A 21,755-nucleotide genomic window follows, 5' to 3' on the forward strand; every position below is an offset into this window, starting at 1 on the left:
AATTAATAGCTTTCGTCACTTACTGAGTCCCTGCTCTTTACCTGCCAGGCGCAGTGTTAGACATGCATGCATTGCATCTTTCACTTGTCACAGCAATGGTGTAAGGTAGATGTTATTCCTATCCTCGCCTTTCTACCTATTTCCTACTAAGGCAGCACAATGTATCTCAGCTGATTTAAGGAGTTAAATTTAGGTACCATCAAATCAAGTAGAAGTATAGAATTTAAAAATCATCAGTGGTTGCACTGGAAGAAGGATAACTTTTAAAGTTATGAAGCAATAAAAAAATCAGAAAGAAAAATATGGACCACAAAACTAAGAAAAAGAGGAAAACAACAGAATGGGGAAATATTTGTAGTGAAAAACATAAGCATTAGTTATTTTAAATGTATTTTTAAAGTTATTAAACTTTGGAAGAATACCACCAAATGTCCAAACGTTCAGTGGAGGATAAAACAAATCACAGAACAAAAAGCACATAGAAGAGCCTTAAAAAAGGTGTTAAGTTCACTATGCAACAAGGAACTATAAATATATTTTTAAATTAAATTTATATTTTATTTTATTATATTTTTGAGACAGACTCTCACTCTGTCACCCAGGCTGGAATGAAGTGGTGTGATCTTGGCTTGCTGCAACATCTGTCTCCTGGGTTCAAGCAATTCTTGTGCCTCAGCCTCCAGAGGAGCTGGGACTACAGGCACCTACCATCATGCCCAGCTAATTGTTGTATTTTTAGTAGAGATGGGGTTTCACCATGTTGGCCAGGCTGGTCTCAAACTCTTGACCTCAGGTGATCTGCCCGCCTCAGCATCCTAAAGTGCTGGGATTACATGCATGAGCCACCAAGCCTGGCTTAGTTAGTATAAATATAACAGTGTCATTTCATACCTAATTAATAAATAAAACAAGCTGAAAATGATAAAATACAGCGTTCCTGTGGCTGTGGGGAAAAACATGTATTGCAAATGGCAATGATAATAACAATAACCAATATTGTGCCCATTTTCCTCTTGTGCCCACATTTCTGTGCAGAGGAACTACTGTTTACCCCATTTTGTAGATCAGATGACTGTGACTCAGAAGGGAGGGGTAAGTGGTCCCCCATCACACAGTTAGTATGGTGTTTTAGTCCACTTTTGTGTTACTGTAAAGGAACACCTGAGGCTGGGTAATTTATAAAGAAAAGAGGTTTATTTGGTTCATGGTTCTGTAGGCTGTACAAGAAGCATGACACCAGCATCTGCTTCTGGTGAGGGCTTCAGGAAGCTTCCACTCATGGAGGAAGGGGAGCAAGTGTATGTCAATCACATGGTGACAGGAAGGAACGAAAGATAGGGGAGGAGGTTTCAGGCTTTTTTAACAAGCAGATCTCAGGGGAAATAATAGAGTGGGAACTCACTCACTCATTATACCAGGTCAGCACCATGCCATTCATGAGGGACTCAACCCCATGATCCAAACATTTCCTGCCAAGTCTCACCTCCAACACTGGGGATTAAATTTTGACATGAGATTTTCAGGGGACAAATATCCAAACTAGCCTAATAGAGCTTTGTTGAAGTTAAAAACGCTATGTTCCTTTTTTTTATTTTACATAAAACCATTTGGAAGCAATTTTTTTTTTTTTAAATAGAGATGATGTCTCACTATGTTGCCCAGGATGTTCTCAAATTCCTGGCCTGAAGTGATCCTCCTACCTCACCTCCCAAATCTCTGAGATTACAGGTGTAAGCCACTGTGCCTTGCTGATTATTTTTTAGAGGCAGGGTCTTGCTCTGTGGCCCAGGCTGGAGCACAGTGGCACAACTATAGGTCACTACAGCCTCAAACTCCTTGGCTCAAGGGATCCTCCTGCCTCAGCCTCCTGAGTAGCTAGGACTACGGGTGCGTGTCACCACACCTGGCCCAAAAACGATGTTTTAAACCAAAACTGGATACTGTTTCTCATGGCAATATGCAAGAAAAAAAGAAAAGGTTCAAACTCTTTTACTTATGTATTTCAGTTCTGGCATGTTAGCCCAAAAATGCTAATTGAGGCTGAGTGCAGTAGCTCATGCCTGTAATCCCAGCAATTTGGGAAGCTGAGGCAGGAGGATTGCTTGAGTCCAGGAGTTCAAGACCAGCCTGGGCAATATGGCAAAACCCTGGCTCTACAAAAAAATTGAAAAATTAGCTGGGCATGGTGGTACGTGCCTATAGCCCAAGCTACACAGCAGGCTGAGGTGGGAGGATCACTTGAGCCCAGGAGGTCGAGGCTGCAGTGAGCCATGATTGAGCCACTGCACTCCAGCCTGGGTGACAGAGTGAAACACTGCCTCAAAAACAAAACAAGGCCAGGCATGGTAGCTCACACCTGTAATCTTAGCATTTTGGGAGGCCGAGGTGGGCAGATCACTTGAGGTCAGAAGTTCGAGACCAGCCTGGCCAACGTAGTGAAACCCCATCTCTTCTAAAAAATACAAAAAAATAGCCAGGCATGGTGGCACACGCCTGTAATCCCAGCTACTCTGGAGGCTGAGACAGGAGAATTGCTTGAACCGGGGAGGCAGTGGCTGCAGTGAGCCTAGATTGTGCCACTGCACTCAAGCCTGGGTGACAGGGTGACTCCGTCTCAAACAAACAGAAAACAAAAAAGGAAGCAAAAGAAAGTTTAAAAGTAGCCGTATGTACAAAGATGTGCATTCATTCAATTGATATCTGTTGATCACTCATTATGTGCCAGGAAACAACCTTAAGCAAATTACAAGACACGAATGCAGACATTAAAATGAAAACTATGAAGAAAATGATAAAATGTTGAAAAGCATTTCTGAAATAGTGTTAAATGGAAAAACTGGACCACACTATTGGATACTGAAAGTAATCGTTCACTGAGTTAGGTCCAAGAGCTGAATTGAGTCAGAGAAGTTATGTGATTTGGGGAAATTTCTAGTAAGAAACTTTTCAATGGAAATCTTAATTGCCCGACTTTTGTGGCACCAGAATGTATACTTTCGCATAAAAGCCAATTTTGCAATTGTGATTCATTTGCCAGACTCCTGATTGGTGGGACTTTAGGTCCTCAGAGAACAACCCCACCTCTCCTATTCCCAACTCTCCCACCTCCAAGTGGCGCACGATGTTCTTGCCATTTCCGGAGAGCAGCCTGTGTTTCTTGAATGGGAAGTGAGGGGAGGCCAGAGCACACCAGTGACAGGGGAGGGAGGCAGGGAAATGCTGGGAGGAGAAGGCGGGGTCCCTAGCAAGGGCTCCACCCCGGTCCTGTGCCCATGGACCAAAGTGAGGACAGGCATTTCTGTTTTCATGCCCAAATGTTGCATTTCCCAAGACCACCCTGGCCCACCACGCCCCCATCCTGTGCCTATAAAAACCCGGAGACCATATTGGGCAGAGACACAAGTGGCCATGGGCAGACAGAAGTGGCTGGCCCTCGAGAGGAACACACTGGTGGAAGAGCACACCGGCAGACACCAGCAGACACCAGCAGATGCCAGCAGGCCGACCAGCTGAACAACATTGAGTTTGGCTGTGGTGGTCAGAGGAGAGCCTGGCTGCTGGGTGGCCTGACTCCAGGAGAAAATCACCTTCCCACTCCATCCCCCTTCTGGCCTCTCCATCCACTTCGCTGAGAGCTACCACCACTCAATAAAAAATCTTACACCCATCCTCCAAGCACACATGTGATCTGATTTTTCTGGTACACCAAGGCAAGAACCTGCGATACAGAAAGCCCTCTGCCCTTGCGATAAGGCAGGGGGTCTAATTGAGTTGATAAACACAAGCTGCCTGCGGATGGCTAAACTGAAAGAGCACACCGTAACACATGCCCACCCTAGACACTGCAGTGAGATTGGAGTCACATGTCACTATACTGATCTCTTCTTTGCGATAATTAAGTTGTTTTTCTGTTACAGCTTGTTTTTTTTTTTTTTCCTTTTTTTTTTTTGAGATGGAGTCTCACTCTGTCACCCAGGCTGGAGTGTAGTGGTGTGATCTTGGCTCACTGCAACCTCTACCTCCGGGGTTCTAGTGCCTCAGACTCCCCAGTAGCTGGGATTACAGGCATATATTTAGTGGAGACAGGGTTTCACCATGTTGGCCAGGCTAGTCTCCAACTCCTGATCTCAGGTGATCTGCACACCTCAGCCTCCCAAAGTGCTGGGATTACAGGTGTGAGCTACTGCACTTGGCTTATGTTATAGCTTCAGGGACATCCAGCTTCCATTCATTAGCCGTCTTCCCAATCTGCGACCCTGAAGCATGGACTGGCACATGACTGCCACTTAGAGCACCCATGCAGGACTCCGGGGGGGAGCCAATAGGGAGCAGGGGTTGTGCAGGAATGTATTATGGTCTGTGTTCATTCGACTCTACATGAAGGCCCTTCCCAATTATATCAATAATTTTTTAAGAGATTTCAACACTAAAAAAAGCTTTTAATCACTAATGTGTTTTTGGAAGGACCTGAATTATGTACTTTTAAAATTAATTTTTCTCATGAATAAACTAGTTATTATTTTTAGTTAATACAGATTTGTACAGATTTGATACCCAACTGAGGAACTGGCTTTGTGGGTCCCACTAACAACTGGCTTGACAAGCTTTATTCTATGATGACGAATTGTTCCTGTTTTTATAGGAAGGAATTTGATATTAGGCCACTGTATGTATGGAAAATTTCCCAAACTCCTGGATTAGTCAATTGGAATTTTAAATTAGAAAATGCTCTCACAAATAGACAATTGTTTCTTGTTTTAGCTCACTGGGAGCAACTTGACACTTGTGTCTTCTAACAGGTAGAAATGTGGTTGCAGCTTGTGGGGGTGGGGGTATTCTGATGACCAAAAAGCACAGGGTGAAATGGAGTGATGTAACCATTCCAGGGTGCTTTCTAGCTAAAGATCCTGTGTGTGTGCATGCATGCCTACATGCACGTGTGTCTGCAAAAGAGAGAAGGAACAGCCAAAAATACAAGCTCATGGTTTGGAAGGAGAATTCGAGTGCTCTGCTGACCACCAAGTTCCTAGGGAAACAGGTTGTGAGAGGGATTGAGAACAAGGAAGCCTCAGAATTTGGTCAACAACCCACATCTCTCAGCACAGCCAATGGGGCTCATTGTGCCAGATTTTAAATGCAATTGAACTGTCAATTCACATCCATGCATGAAAGACAAGAAAAGGGAAGGAACAGTGGATATAAAGATAAGTAAGACATAGTTCTCTGCCCTTGCATTGTTTAGGTCCAGTTTACTGATATTCTTTATATGGAGCATTTAGGGTGCAACAATGTTGTGCTGATATTAAAAGACAAATGTGCTACTCATTTGCTGTTTCTTTAAGGGCAAAGTACACATTTTAAATATGGAACCTTGGCCTTTTCTCTTTTATTTTGCTTTATGTATGAAATAAATGGACTTTCTTTCTTCTCCAGGTGTCCACAGCCTCCTTGTCCCCATAAATGAATTCTAAAGTGAAAGTTATGTCATGCAGCATTCTTAGGATGAGGGGTATGTGATGAGTATTATATCATCATAGCAACCAACTCCACAGGGTGTCCACTTAAGGTATGAGAATCCCAGTCCATGCCCATGTCAAATGAGACAAAATTGAACTTACTAATCAGGAAATCCAGTGAAGGGCTTGTGAAGGCAAAATAAATTGCACAACCACCAAAATCACTAAGCCAAAGGGAAAAGACAAGCTGGGAACTGCATCAGGCAAACCTGCCTCTCATTTTATTCCTAAATAACATAGCTACAAAGATTTTAAAAAAGGCTGCATGCCTCCCTCACAATTTGCCCACAAGGAAATTCCTTGTGGGCCTCACGATCTTTACCCTAAGACAATTCTGTTAATTTTCACCCTGGCAATATAAATTGATAGCTTATCTTCACAGGTGCTGGACAAAGGACAAAACTCAAAGTCCTCCCTCTGCTCACCTTGTTACAGGTAGTTAGGCATGAGCAGGGCAGGAGAGGGCTTTCCCCCACCCACTAGAAATGTCAGGTGATGGTTCAGCAATTACCTCATTGCCTCTCTAAAAATGATAATTCAGCAGCACCAGGGAGAGGTTGTTTCCTGATGGTCCACACCTGTTAACATCAAAATGTTAATTGAATGCAGGCCCCAGGGAGAAGCAACTTCCTGAGCATGCATGTTAAGAGACAAAAATGGTGAAGTATGATCTTCCACAAGCACACTCCACTGGAAAAGGAAAGAAAGCCTCAGATGAGCATGTGTAACTCCCTAAACACACTGAGCATGCTCAATTCCAAATGGTAAGGAAAGCACTTCGCATGCAGAAAGCCCACCCTAAGGGAAGAATCATGGGAAAAAGGCAAGCCTATAAAGTCCAAGGATCAAGGTTAAAGGGCCTTTCTGCTGTCTTCTTTTGCTCTCTTTTCTCTCTTATACCTTCAGGTGCCTTCTTGGGTTTCTTTCAAACAATTTTCCTTTCCTTCCTGTTCTAAAGAGTTTTAAATAAACTTCCACTTCTGCTCTGAAACTTATCTCAGTCTCTTCTTCTGCTTTATGTCCCTCAGTTGAATTCTTTCTTCTGAAGAGGTAAGCACTGAAGTTGCTGTGGACTGGTACAGATTCACCACCATTAACACGGGTAACTCGGATGTCTTCCACCGCTAACAACCTGAGACAAATGGGTGCCTGATTGCTTCCTCTGCCCTATTGTTTATGTAAAAATGCAGATTCACTGAGCCGGATTAAGGAATAAGTGACTGTTCCTCTACCCACCTCTCACATGTAATTTGTGTATTCAGTGGAAGGTCAATTAAAGACTCAAAAGGATTGAACCATTTGTCTCTTATCTGCCTATGACCTGGAGGCCCCCTCCCCATTTTGAGTTGTCCCTGCCTTTCTGCACAAAACCAATGTACATCTTACATATATTGATTAATGTCTCATGTCTCCCTAAAATGTATAAAACTAAGCTGTATCTGACCACCTTGAGCACATGTCATTAGGACCTCCTGAGACTGTGTCATGGGTGCATCCTTAACTTTGGTAAAATAAACTTTCTAAATTGATTGGAACCTGTCTCAGATACTTTTGGTTCACAAGTTGATAACCAGGAATGGCTTCTGAGTGGAGGTTCCCCTAACCCTTGACAAATCTCCTATTGGTGCTTGGTACCAGTTTGAGCTATCTTTATTGTTCAAACCAATAGGACAATTTGTGAAGTCCTGGGAGCTCACCCTTCAGAGGATCCATGATCTCCTCAAATTTGGCTGAGATCTAAGGTTTATTTTGCTGTACTAAGGGAGGAGACAACCCCTCATATTGTCTTATGCCCAATTTCTGCCTCAAAGAAAGGAGTTAAAAGACAGAAGTGAAATCAGTAGTCAGACACCCCGGGGCTGCATTCCAGGCCTGGTAGTTAAAGATCAACCCCTGACCTAACTGGTTATGCTATCTATAGATTCCAGACATTGTATGGAGAAGCATTGTGAAAATCTCTGTCCTGTTCTGTTCTGATTACCGGTGCATGCAGTCCCCAGTCACATACCCCCCGCTTGCTCAATCGATCACAACCCTCTCACGCAGACCCCTTTAGAGTTGTAAGCCCTTAAAAGGGATAGGAATTGCTCACTCAGGGAGCTCGGTTTTTGAGATGTGAGTCTGCCAATGCTCCTGGCCGAATAAAGCTCCTTCCTTCTTTAACCTGGTGTCTGAGAAGTTTTGTCTGTGGATCGTCCTGCTACATTTCTTGGTTCCCCAACCAGGAAGCCAGGTGATTAACAGACAGTCAAGGCAGCCCCTTAGGTGGCGTAGGCCTGCCCTATGGAGCATCCCTGCAGGGGACTCTAGCCAGCTTGAGTGACACGGATCCTGAGAGCACTCCCAGGTAGGCATTTGCCCCAGTGGAATGCCTCATCAGAGTGGTGCACGGCAGGCCCCCATGGAGGATCAACACAGTGGCTGAACACCAGGAAGGAACTGGAACTTAGAGTCCAGACATCTGAAACTTGGTAAGACTGGTCTTTGGAACTTGCGCACTCCATTTGAGTGGAAGTGTGGCCTGATCACTCATGACATTCCTGTGTCGGCACTTTGGTTTTGATTTTGACTTGGCTTGGATTGCTTGTCACTTTGGTTTTGGTTTTGACCTGGCTTGGATTTTTTGATACTCTGATTTTGGTTCTGATTCTGGTTTGGTATAAACTGTAAAAGTGTACATGTGCCCTTTTATCTGTTCCTTTTTTTGTGGTGTGTGTGTGGTGTTTTGTCTCGGGGAAACATGGGTCAGGCACAAAGTAAATCCACTCCACTAGGAACTATGTTGAAAAATTTCAAGAAAGGATTTAAGGGAGACTATGAAGTTACTATAATACCAGGAAAACTTAGAACTTTTTATGAAATAGACTGGCCAGGATTAGAAGTAGGTTGGCAATCAGAAGGAAGCCTGGATAGGTCCCTTATTTCAAAGGTGTGGCACAAGGTAACCTGTAAGTCAGGACAGCTTGACCAGTTCCCGTATATAGATTCTTGGTTACAACTGGTTTTAGACCCTCCCACAGTGGTTGAGAGAACAGCAGCATAAGTGGCTGGCAGAGGCAAGGAAGGACCAGCAGAGAGACAGAGAGAGAGAGAGAGAAGAAAGAGACAGAGAGGAAAAGAGGCAAAGAGAGAGACAAAGAGGCAGAGAGGCAGAGAGAGACAAAGAGGCAGAGAGACAAAGAGAGAGTCAAGGAGAGAGAGAGAGAGAAAGAGAGAGGCAGAGAGAAAGAGAAAGAGACAGAGGCAAAAGGAAAGTCAGAGAGAGACAGAAAGTCAAAGAGAGAAAGAAAAAAGAAAGAGAGAGATATACAAGTAGTTAAGAAGAAAACAGTTTATGTGCAAGGTGTATAAGAAAAGTAAAATATACCTTTGGTAAAGGGATTATAAGGAGGCATAAGAATGTGGATTTTTACCTACATTAAAAGGTTAAAAATTTTGTTTTAAAGGTTTAAGCAAGTTTTAAAACGTTAATTGTAAAAGAAATTCCGTGTGTAAACATACTGGCTAAAGTTAAAGGAGTATCCAGTTTTTCTGTGAACTGAACATTAAAATAAAAGCACAACAGGTTTTTCTTAAAGCACTAACCTGCTCTTTAACAAAAATTATAAAAAGAGGCTTAAAAAAGTGTATAAAAATCTTACCTTATGGTCAGACATTAAAAATTGGACAAATATGTCTACAAGGTTTTATTAAAATTAAGTTTAACATTAATAACACAGTAATACAAAGGTGAAATTTAGCTTATCTGGCATAAAAATCATACAGGAAGCATTATTAAATATAAAATGATGTTTGACTTTCTTTGGTCTAAAAACTAATAAAAGTAGGTGCTAAAGGAAATTTTTCAGTAGAAAGGCACCAAGGACTGCTGATGACCCCACATTTAAAACAAAAGGTCAATTTCTTAAAAATTATATGCTTGGTTTATCTTCCACTTTCCTTTCCCTCAAAACTAAAAGTCTTTTAGCACATGTACCACCCCTAGAATTTCTGGTAAACCAGCACTAGCCTGAGGATCATGTTCTCATCAAAGGGTAAAAAGAAGGGAAACTCGAGCCAGCCTAGGAAGGACCCTACCTTGTGCTGCTAACCACCGAGACTGCTGTTGGTACAGCAGAAAAGGGATGGACTCATCACACCCAAGTCAAAGCACCACGCCCTCCAGAGTCATGGGCCATAGTCCCAGGGGAAAACCCTACCAAACTAAAGCTAAGAAAAATTTAATTCTTTCATCTATTCTATTACTCTTTCTTCTTTCCTCGCTCTATTGCTGACCATCTAGTTATTAACATAATCAAGTCAATTTCGCCTCAAACTATTGCATGTAATGCTTGCTTTGTTATACCCTGCAGGGACTTGCTAAGCCAAAAACAGCTCTCTACTTCAAAAAAGTACCTCTGTCCCTCCTGACTCTCCTCAGACTGGGCATTAGTAAATTAGGACCATCTAATCCAGGGAGATTTCAATAAAGACCCCAGTGTCAACCAGGAGTCTTGCCCCCCAATGTAGAGCTTTTATGCCGTAGTTGGTCCAACATTCTGTGGACCACTAAAAAGCAAGAATGAACTGCCCCAACCAGTTTTTGTAATTTCCTAAAACCATACATTCATTTTACTAAAGAATCATAGAAGTTAAAGACTTAAAACAAACTTCGGCAATTAAGACAGTATACCAAGAGGCAAATGCCTGGTTGGAATGGATCAAATATTCTTTCCACACATTAAACAAAAGCAATTGTTATGCTTGTGCACATGGCAGGCCAGAGGCCCAGATTGTCCCCTTTTCACAAAGGTGGTCATCCAGTTGACAAGGTGTGGGCTGCATGATAGCTCTTTTTCAGGATTCTACAGCCTGGAGTAATAAGTCGTGCCAAGCTCTCTCCACTATATCCCGAAGTCTGGCACCCTGCGAGTCAGCCCCTGAGGGCTATCCAGCTTCCATCTCTCAACACTAAGTTCACTTCATGTCTCTCACGACAGGGAGAAAACTTAGCATTCCTTGGAGACCTGAAGGGATGCAGTGAGCTTAAGAATTTTCAAGAGCTTATCAATCAGTCAGCCCTTGTTCATCTCTGAGTGGATGTGTGGTGGTATTGTGGTGGACCTTTACTGGAGACCTGAAGGGATGCAGTGAGCTTAAGAATTTTCAAGAGTTTATCAATCAGTCAGCCCTTGTTTATCCCCGAGCGGATGTGTGTGGTATTGTGGTGGACCTTTACTGGGCACTCTGCCGAATAACTGAAGTGGCACTTGTACTTTAGTCCAATTGGCTATCCCTTTCACCCTGGCATTTCATCAACCAGAGGGAGGAAAAATAAGACATCATAAAGCGAGAGAAGTCTCTTATGGGTCTTTCGACTCTCATGTCTATTTAGACGCAATTGGAGTCCCACGGGAAATATCAGATCAATTTAAAGCCCAAAATCAAATAGCTACAGGATTTAAGTCAATATTTTGGTAGGTGACAGTTAATAAGAATGTAAAGTAAATAAACTACACCTATTACAACCAACTGCAATGAGCTTTTCATGAGTTAAAAGAAAAACCTCATGTTGGCCGCAGCCCTGGGGCTACCTGACCTGACAAAACCTTTTACACTGAATGGCAGTTAGAGATTTAACCCAGACTGTGGGGCCCTGGCTGAGGCCGGTGGCCTACCTCTCTAAATAACTAGATGGGGTTTCTAAGGGTTGGCCCCCATGTTTGAGGGCCTTGGCAGGAACAGCCCTACTAGCACAAGAAGTGGATAAGCTAACTCTTGGGCAAAACCTAAACATAAAGGCCCCCCATGCTGTGATGACTTTAATAAATACCAATGGATGTCATTAGCTATCGAATACTAGACTAACTGGATACCAAAGCTTGCTCTGTGAAAAATCCCCACATAACCATTGAAGTTTGCAACACCCTAAACCCCGCCACCTTGCTCCTGGTATCAGAGAGCCCAGTTAAACATAACTGTGTAGAGGTGTTGGACTCAGTTTATTCTAGCAGGCCCAACCTCCGAGACCATCCTTAAACATCAGTAGACTGGGAGCTGTACGTGGATGGGGGCAGCTTTGCCAACCCCTGCAAAGTGACTCTGAAGAAGATGACAAGCCCTGCTCCAGTCACACCTGGAAGCTGACTGGTCCCCGCATGGCCAAAGCATGAGGAAACTCATCGCAGGACTCATTTCCCTTAAAATTTGGACTTGTACAGTAAGGACTTCAACTGACCTTCCTCAGACTGAGGACTGTTCCCAGTATATACATCAAGTCACTGAGGTAGGAAAAAAGATAGCTACAGTCCTATTATTTTATGGTTATTATAAGTGTACTGGGACTCTAAAAGGAACTTGTTTGTATAATGCTATTCTACACAAGGTATGTAGCCCAGGAAGTGACTAGCCTGATGTGTGCTATAACCCATCCTTTTTCCTATTGCCCATAAAAACAGGCAAACTTCTAGGCTTCCCAGTCTATGCTTCCCAAGAAAAGAGAAGCATAGCTATAGGCGACTGGAAAGATGACAAGTGGCCCCCTGAAAGAATCATACAGTACTATGGGCCTACCACTTAGGCACAAGATGGCTCATGGGGATACCCAACCCCCATTTATACTATCAACTGAATCATACAGTTACAAGCTGTCTGAGAAGTAATCACTAATAAAACTGGCAGAGCTTTAACTGTTCTAGCCCAGCAAAAACCCAGATGAGAAATGCTATCTATCAAAATAGACTAGCCCTAGACTACTTGCTAGCAGCTGAAGGAGGAGTCTGTGGAAAATTTAACCTAACCAATTGCTGTTTGCATATAAATGATCAAGGGCAAGTAGTTGAAGACAAAAAGATATGACAAAACTGGCACATGTGCCCATGCAAGTGTGGCATGGACTTAATCCTGGAGCCATGTTTGGAAAATGGTTTCTAGGGCTAAGAGGATTTAAAACTCTTATAATAAAAATTATAATAGTAATGAGAACCTGCTTACTACTCCCTTGTTTGCTACCTGTACTCCTACAAGTAATAAAAAGGTTCATTGCTACCTTAGTTCACCAAAATGCTTCAGCACAAGTGTACTATATAAATCACTATTGATCTGTCTTGCAAGAAGACATGGGTAGTGAGGATGAAAGTGAGAACTCCCACTAATGAGTGAGGTTCTCAAAGGGGGGAATAAGGGAGGAAACCACCCCTCATATTGTCATATGCCCAATTTCTGCCTCAAAGAAAAAGTAGGAGTTAAAAGACAGAAGTGAAATCAGTAGTCAGACAGCCCGGCACTGCATTCCAGGCCTGGTAGTTAAAGATCGACCCCTGACCTAACCGGTTATGTTATCTATAGATTCCAGACATTGTATGGAAAAGCATTGTGAAAATCCCCGTCCTGTTCTGTTCTGTTCTGATTACTGGTGCATGCAGCCCCCAGTCACATACCCCCCTGCTTGCTCAATTGAACATGACCCTCTCACACGGACCCCCTTAGAGTTGTAAGCCCTTAAAAGGGACAGCAATTGCTCACTCAGGGAGTTCGGTTTTTGAGACGTGAGTCTGCCGACGCTGCTGGCCGAATAAAGCTCCTTCCTTCTTTAACCTGGTGCCTGAGGAGTTTTGTCTGTGGATCGTCCTGTTACATTTCATGTCATTAGGACCTTCTGAGACTGTGTCATGGGTGCATCCTTAACTTTGGTAAAATAAACTTTCTAAATTGATTGGAACCTGTCTCAGATACTTTTGGTTCACAAGTTGGTAACCAGGAATGGCTTCTGAGTGGAGGTTCCCCTAACCCTTGACAAATCTCCTATTGGTGCTTGGTACCAGTTTGAGCTATCTTTATTGTTCAAACCAATAGGACAATTTGTGAAGTCTTGGGAGCTCCCCCTTCAGAGAATCCATGATCTCCTCAAATTTGGCTGAGATCTAAGGTTTATTTTGTTGTACAACTCCTTTTCTGGAGTTTTACACAAGGAAGGTGAATTGTCCTGCTTCATGATGATGGAGAGCAGGCAACTCCTTTCTGGAGTGTGAGCTCACTTCCAACAAGGAAGGTGAGTTGAAGTTGTTTCCTGCTTCTAGGATGGTAGAGAGCCATCTTCAGACTGGGCTCCATTCCTAGGTAAGTAACTGAATTAGGATTTTGTCTTGGAAATTCTCCTTAATGACTAAAGTTAAAATTAACAACCAGCTGCTCTTAATTTCTCCTTACCTTTAGAGTGCTCAGTAATTGTATAAGTTGTGCAATTTTTTGTTTTTTTTGCTTAACTATTTTTGTTTGTTTCTATTTTTGTTCTTCTTTTGGTCTTTTTTCCATTGGATTTGATAAATTCTATCAGACTTGGTCAAATTTGAAGGAAATTTCCAAATTATGGGGAACAATGCCACTGAATTAGCTAAATTCCCACAGCTGGGGAAAAAAAGGAAAAAGAAAAAATGACCAGCAAAGGGGAAAAAAAGGAAAGATTTTAACTACCTGAGGGGTTTTACTTACATAACAAGGCCACTTTTTGCTAGCCAAGCCAAACTGAAAGAGCAACAGCTATTGTCCCATGGTGCAGTTCAGTAGCTATGGTTCTGCCCTTTTTTCCCACCACAACACCCTGGGTTTGGTTCCTAAATCAAGTCCTTTCAGGTTTCATTTTTATGTTACTGTTGAAGTATTAGCAATTTGTCTCAGCTAAAATATGGCAATGAGATTTAAAAGGATTTTTTTTTTTGAGATGGAGTCTTGCTCTGTTGCCCAGGCTGGAGTACAGTGGCACATTCTCGGCCCACTGCAACCTGCCTGCTGGGTTCATGCAATTCTCCTGCCTTAGCCTCCTGAGTAGCTGGGATTACAGGCATGTGCCACCACACCAGGCTAATTTTTGTATTTTTAGTAGAGACAGGGTTTCACCATGTTGGCCAGGCTGGTCTCAAACTCCTGACCTCAAGTGACCCACCCACCTTGGCCTCCCAGTGCTGGGATTACAGGTGTGAGGCACCACACCCGGCTTAAAAGGATTTTTTTTTTTAGAAGAGCTCAATGGCTATGAATCTGCTTAATTAAAAAGCTAATATCGAAGATTTTGTGTGTGTGTGTGTGTGTGTGTGTGCGTGTGTATGTGTGTATGTGTGTGTGTGTCCACTTAAAAGGCCTTTATTTTTTTTTTCCTAGGACTTCATTTTTTTTGTAGAAAAAGTTTTGTTTTTCTCGGTTGACTGAATTCTGTTTTCTCCATTTTTCTTCCTGTCTCTCCTTCCTTTTGCCCCTCTCTGCTGCATGAGGGACCTAAAATGATCTTTAACAGCCTGAGATTCCTTAAAGAAAACAGAGAAGGTGCCAGACTCCATTTTGGGGAGAAACCTCTGTTTTTCCTTATGGAACCTTAAGAGTATAAACAGACAAGTTCTTCTCAGATCTTAAATAGCTTGCTTTTGTACTGTTACCTGATTTTGTTTTGACTAAAGTAGTTATTACAACAGTGGCTATTCTTGGGTTTTTAAAATCAGAAAAAGTATAGTTTAGACACTTAGAGAAATGTCTTCACAAAGAAAGTGCATTATAAAAGCATCACATGTTTTAGGCTCATGAACATTCTCTCTTTTGGAGATTCAGAATTCAGTGTGGGCTCTGCCTAGACCTCAGAGATCCAGTTAAATAGTAAGAGACTAAATTTAAAACTACCTATATTGATAAAATTGGTTGCCTTATACAATCCTATGATAGATTTTTATAATTTTCTGTTTGATTTGACATCTGTTTTTAATCTCCCTCTAGAATACCAGACTCTTTTTCTCTTTACTTTGGGCAGTATGGCCATTTTCACAATATTGATTCTTCCTATCCATGAGCATGGAATGTTTTTTTTCCGTTTGTTTGTGTCTTCTCTTATTTCCTTGAGCAGTGGTTTGTAGTTCTCGTTGAAGAGGTCCTTCACATCCCTTGTTAGCTGTATTCCTAGGTATTTTGTTGGGAAAACTGGCTAGCCATATGCAGAAAACTGAAACCGCTTCCTTACACTTTATACAAAAATTAACTCAAGATGGATTAAAGACTTAAACGTAAGACCGAAAACCATAAAAACCCTAGAAGAAAACCTAGGAAATACCATTCAGGACATAGGCATGGGCAAAGACTTCATGTCTAAAACACCAAAAGTAATGGCAACAAAAGCCAAAATTGACAAATGGGATCTAATTAAACTAAAGAGCTTCTGCACAGCAAAAGAAACTATCATCAGAGTGAACAGGCAACCTACAGAATGGGAGAAAATTTTTGCAATCTACCCATCTGACAAAGGACTAATATCCAGAATCTACAAGGAACTTAATAAATTTACAAGAAAAAAAACCCCATCAAAAAGTGGTTGAAGGATATGAACAGACACTTCTCAAAAGACGACATTTATGCAGCCAACAAACATATGACAAAAAGCTCATCATCACTTACCATTAGAGAAATGCAAATCAAAGCCACAATGAGATACCTTCTCATGCCAGTTAGAATGGCGATCATTAAAAAGTCAGGAAACAACAGATGCTGGAGAGGATGTGGAGAAATAGGAACACTTTTACACTGTTGGTGGGAGTGTAAATTAGTTCAACCATAGTGGAAGACAGTGTGACAATTCCTCAAGGATCTAGAACCAGAAATACCATTTGACCTAGAATCCCAATACTGGGTATATACCCAAAGGATTATAAATCATTCTACTATAAAGACACATGCACAGTGTTTATTTCAGCACTATTCACAATAGTAAAGACTTGGAACCAATCCAAATGCCCCTCAATGATAGACTGGATAAAGAATATGTGGCACATATACAGTATGGAATACTATGCAGCCATAAAAAAGAATGAGTTCATGTCCTTTGCAGGGACATGGATGACGTTGGAAACCATCATTCTCAGCAAACTAACACAGGAACAGAAAACCAAACACTGCATGTTCTCACTTATAAATGGGAGTTGAACATTGAGAACACATGGACACAAGGAGGGAACATCACACACCAGGGCCTGTCAGGGGCGGAGAGCTAGGGGAGGGATAGCATTAGGAGAAATACCTAGTGTAGGTGGTGGGTTGATGGGTGCAGCACACCACCATGGCACGTGTGTACCTATGTAACAAACCTGCATGTTCTGCACGTGTATCCTAGAACTTAAAGTATAATAAAAAAGTGGGCAAATGAAATGAATAGACTCTTCTCAAAAGAAGACATTTATGTGGCCAACAAACATAAAAAAAGCTCAACATCACTGATCATTAGAGAAATACAAACCAAAACCACAGTGAAATGCCATCTCACACTGGTCAGAAGAGCAATTATTAAAAAAAAACAAGAAACAACAGATGCTGTCAAGGCTGCAGAGAATTAGGAACGCTTTTCCACTGTTGGTGGGAATGTAAATTAGTTTAACCATTGTGAAACACAATGTGGTGATTGCTCTAAGACCTAGAACCAGAAATAACATTTGACCCAGCAATCCCATTACTGGGTATATACCCAGAGGAATATAAACCATTTTATCATAAAGATACATGCACATGTATTTCATTGCAGCACTATTCACAATAGCAAAGACATGGAATCAACCCAAATGCCCATCAATGATAGTCTGGATAAAGAAAATGTAGTACATATACACCATGGAGTACTATGCAGCCATAAAAAGGAACATTATCCTGAGCAAACTGATGCAGGAACAAAAAACTAAATACTGCATGTTCTCACTTACAAATGGGAGCTAAATGGTAAGAACACATGGACACACGGAGGGGAACACACTCACTAGGGCCTACTGAAGGGTAAGAGGAGGGAGAGGATAATGAAAAATAACTAATGGGTACTAGGCTTAATACCTGGGTGATGAAATAATCTGTACAACAAACCCCCATGACACAAGTTCACCCATGTAACAAACCTGCATTTGTGCCCCTGAACTTAAAATGAAAGTTAAATAAAAAAATAAAAGAAAGAGAAGTGTTCTTTGTGGCATTAATTTTAGAGGGTCTCTCTCTTTGAAAACCTAGACTGCAGGTAAATTATCATGTACCGCAATGTTTTGCTTATCTTTTCTGCCTCATACCACCATCCTGCCTGAATTCTGCCTTAATTTCTGGCACCTGGAAGTACAGACATGTTAAAAAACAGTGTATATGACTCTTGAAGATGCTATCCACTTCTGGAAAATGTATTCACTTTTATTTTGCTTCTTCCAGGAAATCTGAACGTGAAAAAAGAATATTCTCTGCTAGTGTGTGTCAGACCGGATGTGAGGATTGACTGAGGATTTCTGCTGAGCAGTCTCCGGCCTTCAGTTTCAGCTGTAGCCAGTGCAGAGAAGGTGTCAGGCCTGGGTCTGATGGTGTCTTGGAGCTTACTTGTACAGACCCACTAATTCTGAGGCTGCTTAAAGCATTGAAAAATTTACTGTTTTAGATGGAAAGTGATTAACACTGGGAAATAATTTTTGGTTTGAAAATCATCCTGTGAGAGTGGTGAGGTACATTCTTCTTGGATTTTCCACACTCCCAACAGGGCCTGGGGCTTCTGTGTAGCAATAACAACCCTCTCTCTGAGGGTGCCACACATTATGCATACTACTTTGCTGACATTTGACAATCACAAGTGGAAAAAAGGAAGAAGTAAGGAATTAAAATTAGCAGGCACCATGGCATGGTTTTCCAAGGAAACAGAGCCTTCCTTTACACTGGGAACATATGAGCACTATTAAACTGGTCTTTGATTAAGACCCATGAGAGGAAATTGTGGGGTAACTGTGATACCTTATCTATAGTCACTGCAATCACTTTATAGTATGACTGTGGGGTCCACAATTAATCTCTTTTAACATAAAACTCCACTGAAGGAGACTCATATTGCTAAAGGTTACTCAAAAACAAAGGTTAAACTGAGAAGAACTTTATGCTTTAAAAAATGGGCTGGGCCTCTTCATCTTCCTAATTTATTTTTGTTTTTGTTTTCTTTCTATCCTGGAAGTTTTGCACAAAGAAGATCGTGTTGATGAAAAGAGTAAAACTCTGTAAAATATTTGAAAAGATTTATTCTGAGCCGAATATGAGTGACCAATGGCCCAAGAAAACTCTCAGGAGATCCTGAGAATGTGTGCCCCAGGTGGTTGGGCTACAGCTTGGTTTTACACATTTTAAGAAGACATAAGACATCAATCAATACATGTAAGATGTACAACGTTGGTTCTGTCCAGAAAGGTGGGTAAACTTAAAGTGGGAGCTTCTAGGTCATACGTAGATTCAAAGATTTTCTGATTGGCAATTGGCTGAAAGAGTTACATTATTGTCTAAAGACCAAGAATCAATACAAGAGAATGTCTGTGTTAAGATAAGGGGTTGTGGAGACCAAGCTTCCCATTATGCAGAGGAAGCCTCCAGGTAGCCGGCTTCAGAGAGAATAGATTGTAAATGTTTCTTGAGTTGATTCTCTCCTGGATCAAGAAAAAGGCCTGCACAAGAAAGGGGATTCTCTTGAGAATGTACATTTTCCCCCACAAGAGACAGCTTTGCAGGACTATTTCAAAATATGGCAAAGAAACACATAGGGTAAAATACTTTTGATTTCTTTCAAGCCCTGCTATCTGTCATGTGATGCTATACTAGAGTTAGGCTGGAAATTGGTGTCTTATTGCCACAGAGTCTTAGTCTTAAGTTCTGTTCTAACATTAATATTGGTCAGCTGTACATGAATTCCAAAAGGGAGTAGGGAATAATAAGGCATGTCTGACGCCTACTTCCCATCATGACCTGAATAAGTTTTTCAGGTTAACTTTCAGGTTAACTTTGGAATGCCCTTGGCTGAGAGGAGGGATCCATTCAGATAGTTGCAGGGCTTCGAATTTTATTTTTGGTTTACAATAGCATGAACAAAGCAGAGGTCTGACTGCTTCATTCCAGTGAGTGGTTATTCTGGAACATTGCTCAGGGTACCATCTTCTTACTCTTCTTTGAGCACCACTAAATGAAAAGGTCCCCTTTCACCTTGTAATCAGCAGGAAGTGGGATTCTCTTGAAGATGTTGAAGATGACAAAATAAACTTAAAGGATTGTTCATCTGCTTTTGAGCTAGGGAAGGTATAACAATATGCTTCCTGGGCTGGGGGGATGGGAGAAAAGGGAGAGAAGAGCCTCTTTTTGGGCTTAATGAAATTTTTGCTTGTGTTTCTTTTGAAGCAGCAGGATCTTTGGGGTAGAATAGCTCCTATTCCCCTGTGTCCCCCACAAAAAGGGAGGACAGTGAACAGAATTTGGAGCATAGTGGAGTGGATCTATGTTCAGCTGCCACCTTCCCATAAATCCTATGAGTAGCCACCTAGGAAGATTCTCTTTAGAGTCCAGAATTTGGACGGAACTAGTCAGCATAACTGGAACTCAGTTTTATCTGGGAATACACTGTTGTCTCACCAGGAATCTGCTTCACCCCTTCTTGCACATATTTGTGGTCCCTAAAGGGGCAAGGTGGTGAGGAGGATGGCATAATGGCAGGGGTAGGGAGGGGGAGTGGAGAAGGATGTATGGGTCTGTGCAAACTCACAATGACGCTTGGTAAACTTCTGTGATGTGATGTGCAGGGCCTATTGTTGATGGCAACTCAGGGATGTCATTTCATGAAAGATCTCCTTGTCATTTTGTTTAAATGGCTTTCTTTTTTTTTGATATGGAGTCTCACTCTGTTGCCCAGGCGGAAGTGCAGTGGTGCGATCTTGGCTCACTGCAACCTCTGCCTCCTGGGTTCAAGCCTCCTGCATAGCTGGGATTACTGGTGCCTGCCACCACATCCAGCTAATTTTTTTCTATTTTTGATAGAGACAGGGTTTCACCATCTTGGCTAGGCCGGTCTTGAACTCCTGACCTCCTGATCCACCCGCCTCGGCCTCCCAAAGTGTTAGGATTACAGGTGTGAGCCACTGCACCCGGCCTTAAATGGCTTTTTAAAAACAATTTGCACCTATACCCTACTAATCACAATTGGCACACAAAAACAAATATATTGAGAATTTGTCTCTTTATTGATAACATAAGTTCAGAGGAGATAAGGTAGCCTGAGCGGCATGGGCAGCCCAGGTGTCAGTGGCACCAGAAAAACCCATCTCCAAACTAGCTCCTGAAGAAGGATGGCATTCTAGGGCTCGTCCAAGACGATGTAGACACAGTCGTCTGGGTCAGCACGTAGTTCATTGGCAAGCATTAATTCCCTCTGATGTCGCCTACATCTGGCCCTTTTATTCTTAAACCAAACCTACAATCAGAGGGAAAAGGGGATTGGTTTAGTATATTGAACAGTTAATGTCGTAATAGAAAAACGCAGGATGCAACTTTATATGCTATTGAGATTTTAAACTGCATCAGGAGAAGCTATTTCCTCATTGCTAAAATACCTTAGGAAAGCTAACAACATAGCCTGTGGCCCCCTTCAGCTCACCCTTAGTGAGGACCAGCTTTCTGCCAAGTCCTGGAATAAGCTTATTACTTTGTATCTCTCTTCTCCATTTCATTTATTTATTTATTTATTTATTTATTTATTTATTTATTTATTTTTTGGGGATAGGGTCTTGCTGTTTTGCCTGGGCTGGGATCCAGTGGTGCAATCATAGCTTACTGTGACATTGAACTTCTGGGCTCAAGAGATCCTCCCACCTCACCCTCCCAAGTAGCTGGTACTAGAGGTACATGCCACTATGCCCAGCTGTTTTAATTTTTCTGTAGAGGCAGGGTCTCGCTATGTTGCCCAGGCTGGTCTTGAGCTCCTGGCCTCAAGTGATCTTCCCACCTTGGTGTCCCAAAGTGTTGGGATTACAAGCGTAAGCCACTGTGCCCAGCCCCAATTTTAATATTCTTTAATGGTTACTTCCAGGTATTGGATGCAGTTCTGGCTTATGAGTTGTTCCAAGTCTTTGCTGTTAATTCAATGCCTGGCAACAGGGTAACAAAAGGTGTGCATCTGACAAGTGACCATCAACTATCCAGCTGCCTCCTGCTCCCTCCTCACTAGGGAGAGTTTCATCTTGTTTGTGGGAGAAGTTCGGCATGGTAAAAAGTGGGCCTAATTTCAAATGGTTTTCAGGGGATTGTTTAAAAAATCCATCTTTAGTATGTAGTAAATAATAGGAAAGAGCACACTGGAATTTTAGACAGGTTTCCTTCCAGGATGTCTAAGGGATCATTCGTCCTCTGGCAAGAGAGGCCTGGACACTGCCTTGATATTTTAGCCTGTAGCATTAAGGAAAGTTGAAACCAACT

General features: G+C 42.1%; 1 protein-coding gene across 4 annotated transcripts in view; it reads right to left on the minus strand.

The window, feature by feature from the left end:
- Positions 1–20,503: 20,503 nt before the first annotated feature.
- LOC129024262 (rhox homeobox family member 1) overlaps positions 20,504–21,755 on the minus strand; it is a 120,942-nt gene continuing 119,690 nt past the window's right edge. For 3 of the 4 annotated variants that reach the window (XM_054471107.1, XM_063660034.1, XM_054471109.1), the window contains one exon: positions 20,524–20,754. In XM_054471107.1, the coding sequence (XP_054327082.1) occupies positions 20,638–20,754 (117 nt within the window). In that variant the 3' untranslated portion in view covers positions 20,524–20,637. Of the gene's footprint in view, positions 20,755–21,755 lie in introns of all 4 variants that reach the window. The other variant, XM_054471108.1, reaches the window with a different exon arrangement.

This window comes from Pongo pygmaeus, chromosome X, assembly GCF_028885625.2.
Source record: "Pongo pygmaeus isolate AG05252 chromosome X, NHGRI_mPonPyg2-v2.0_pri, whole genome shotgun sequence".
Lineage (NCBI taxonomy): Eukaryota > Metazoa > Chordata > Mammalia > Primates > Hominidae > Pongo > Pongo pygmaeus.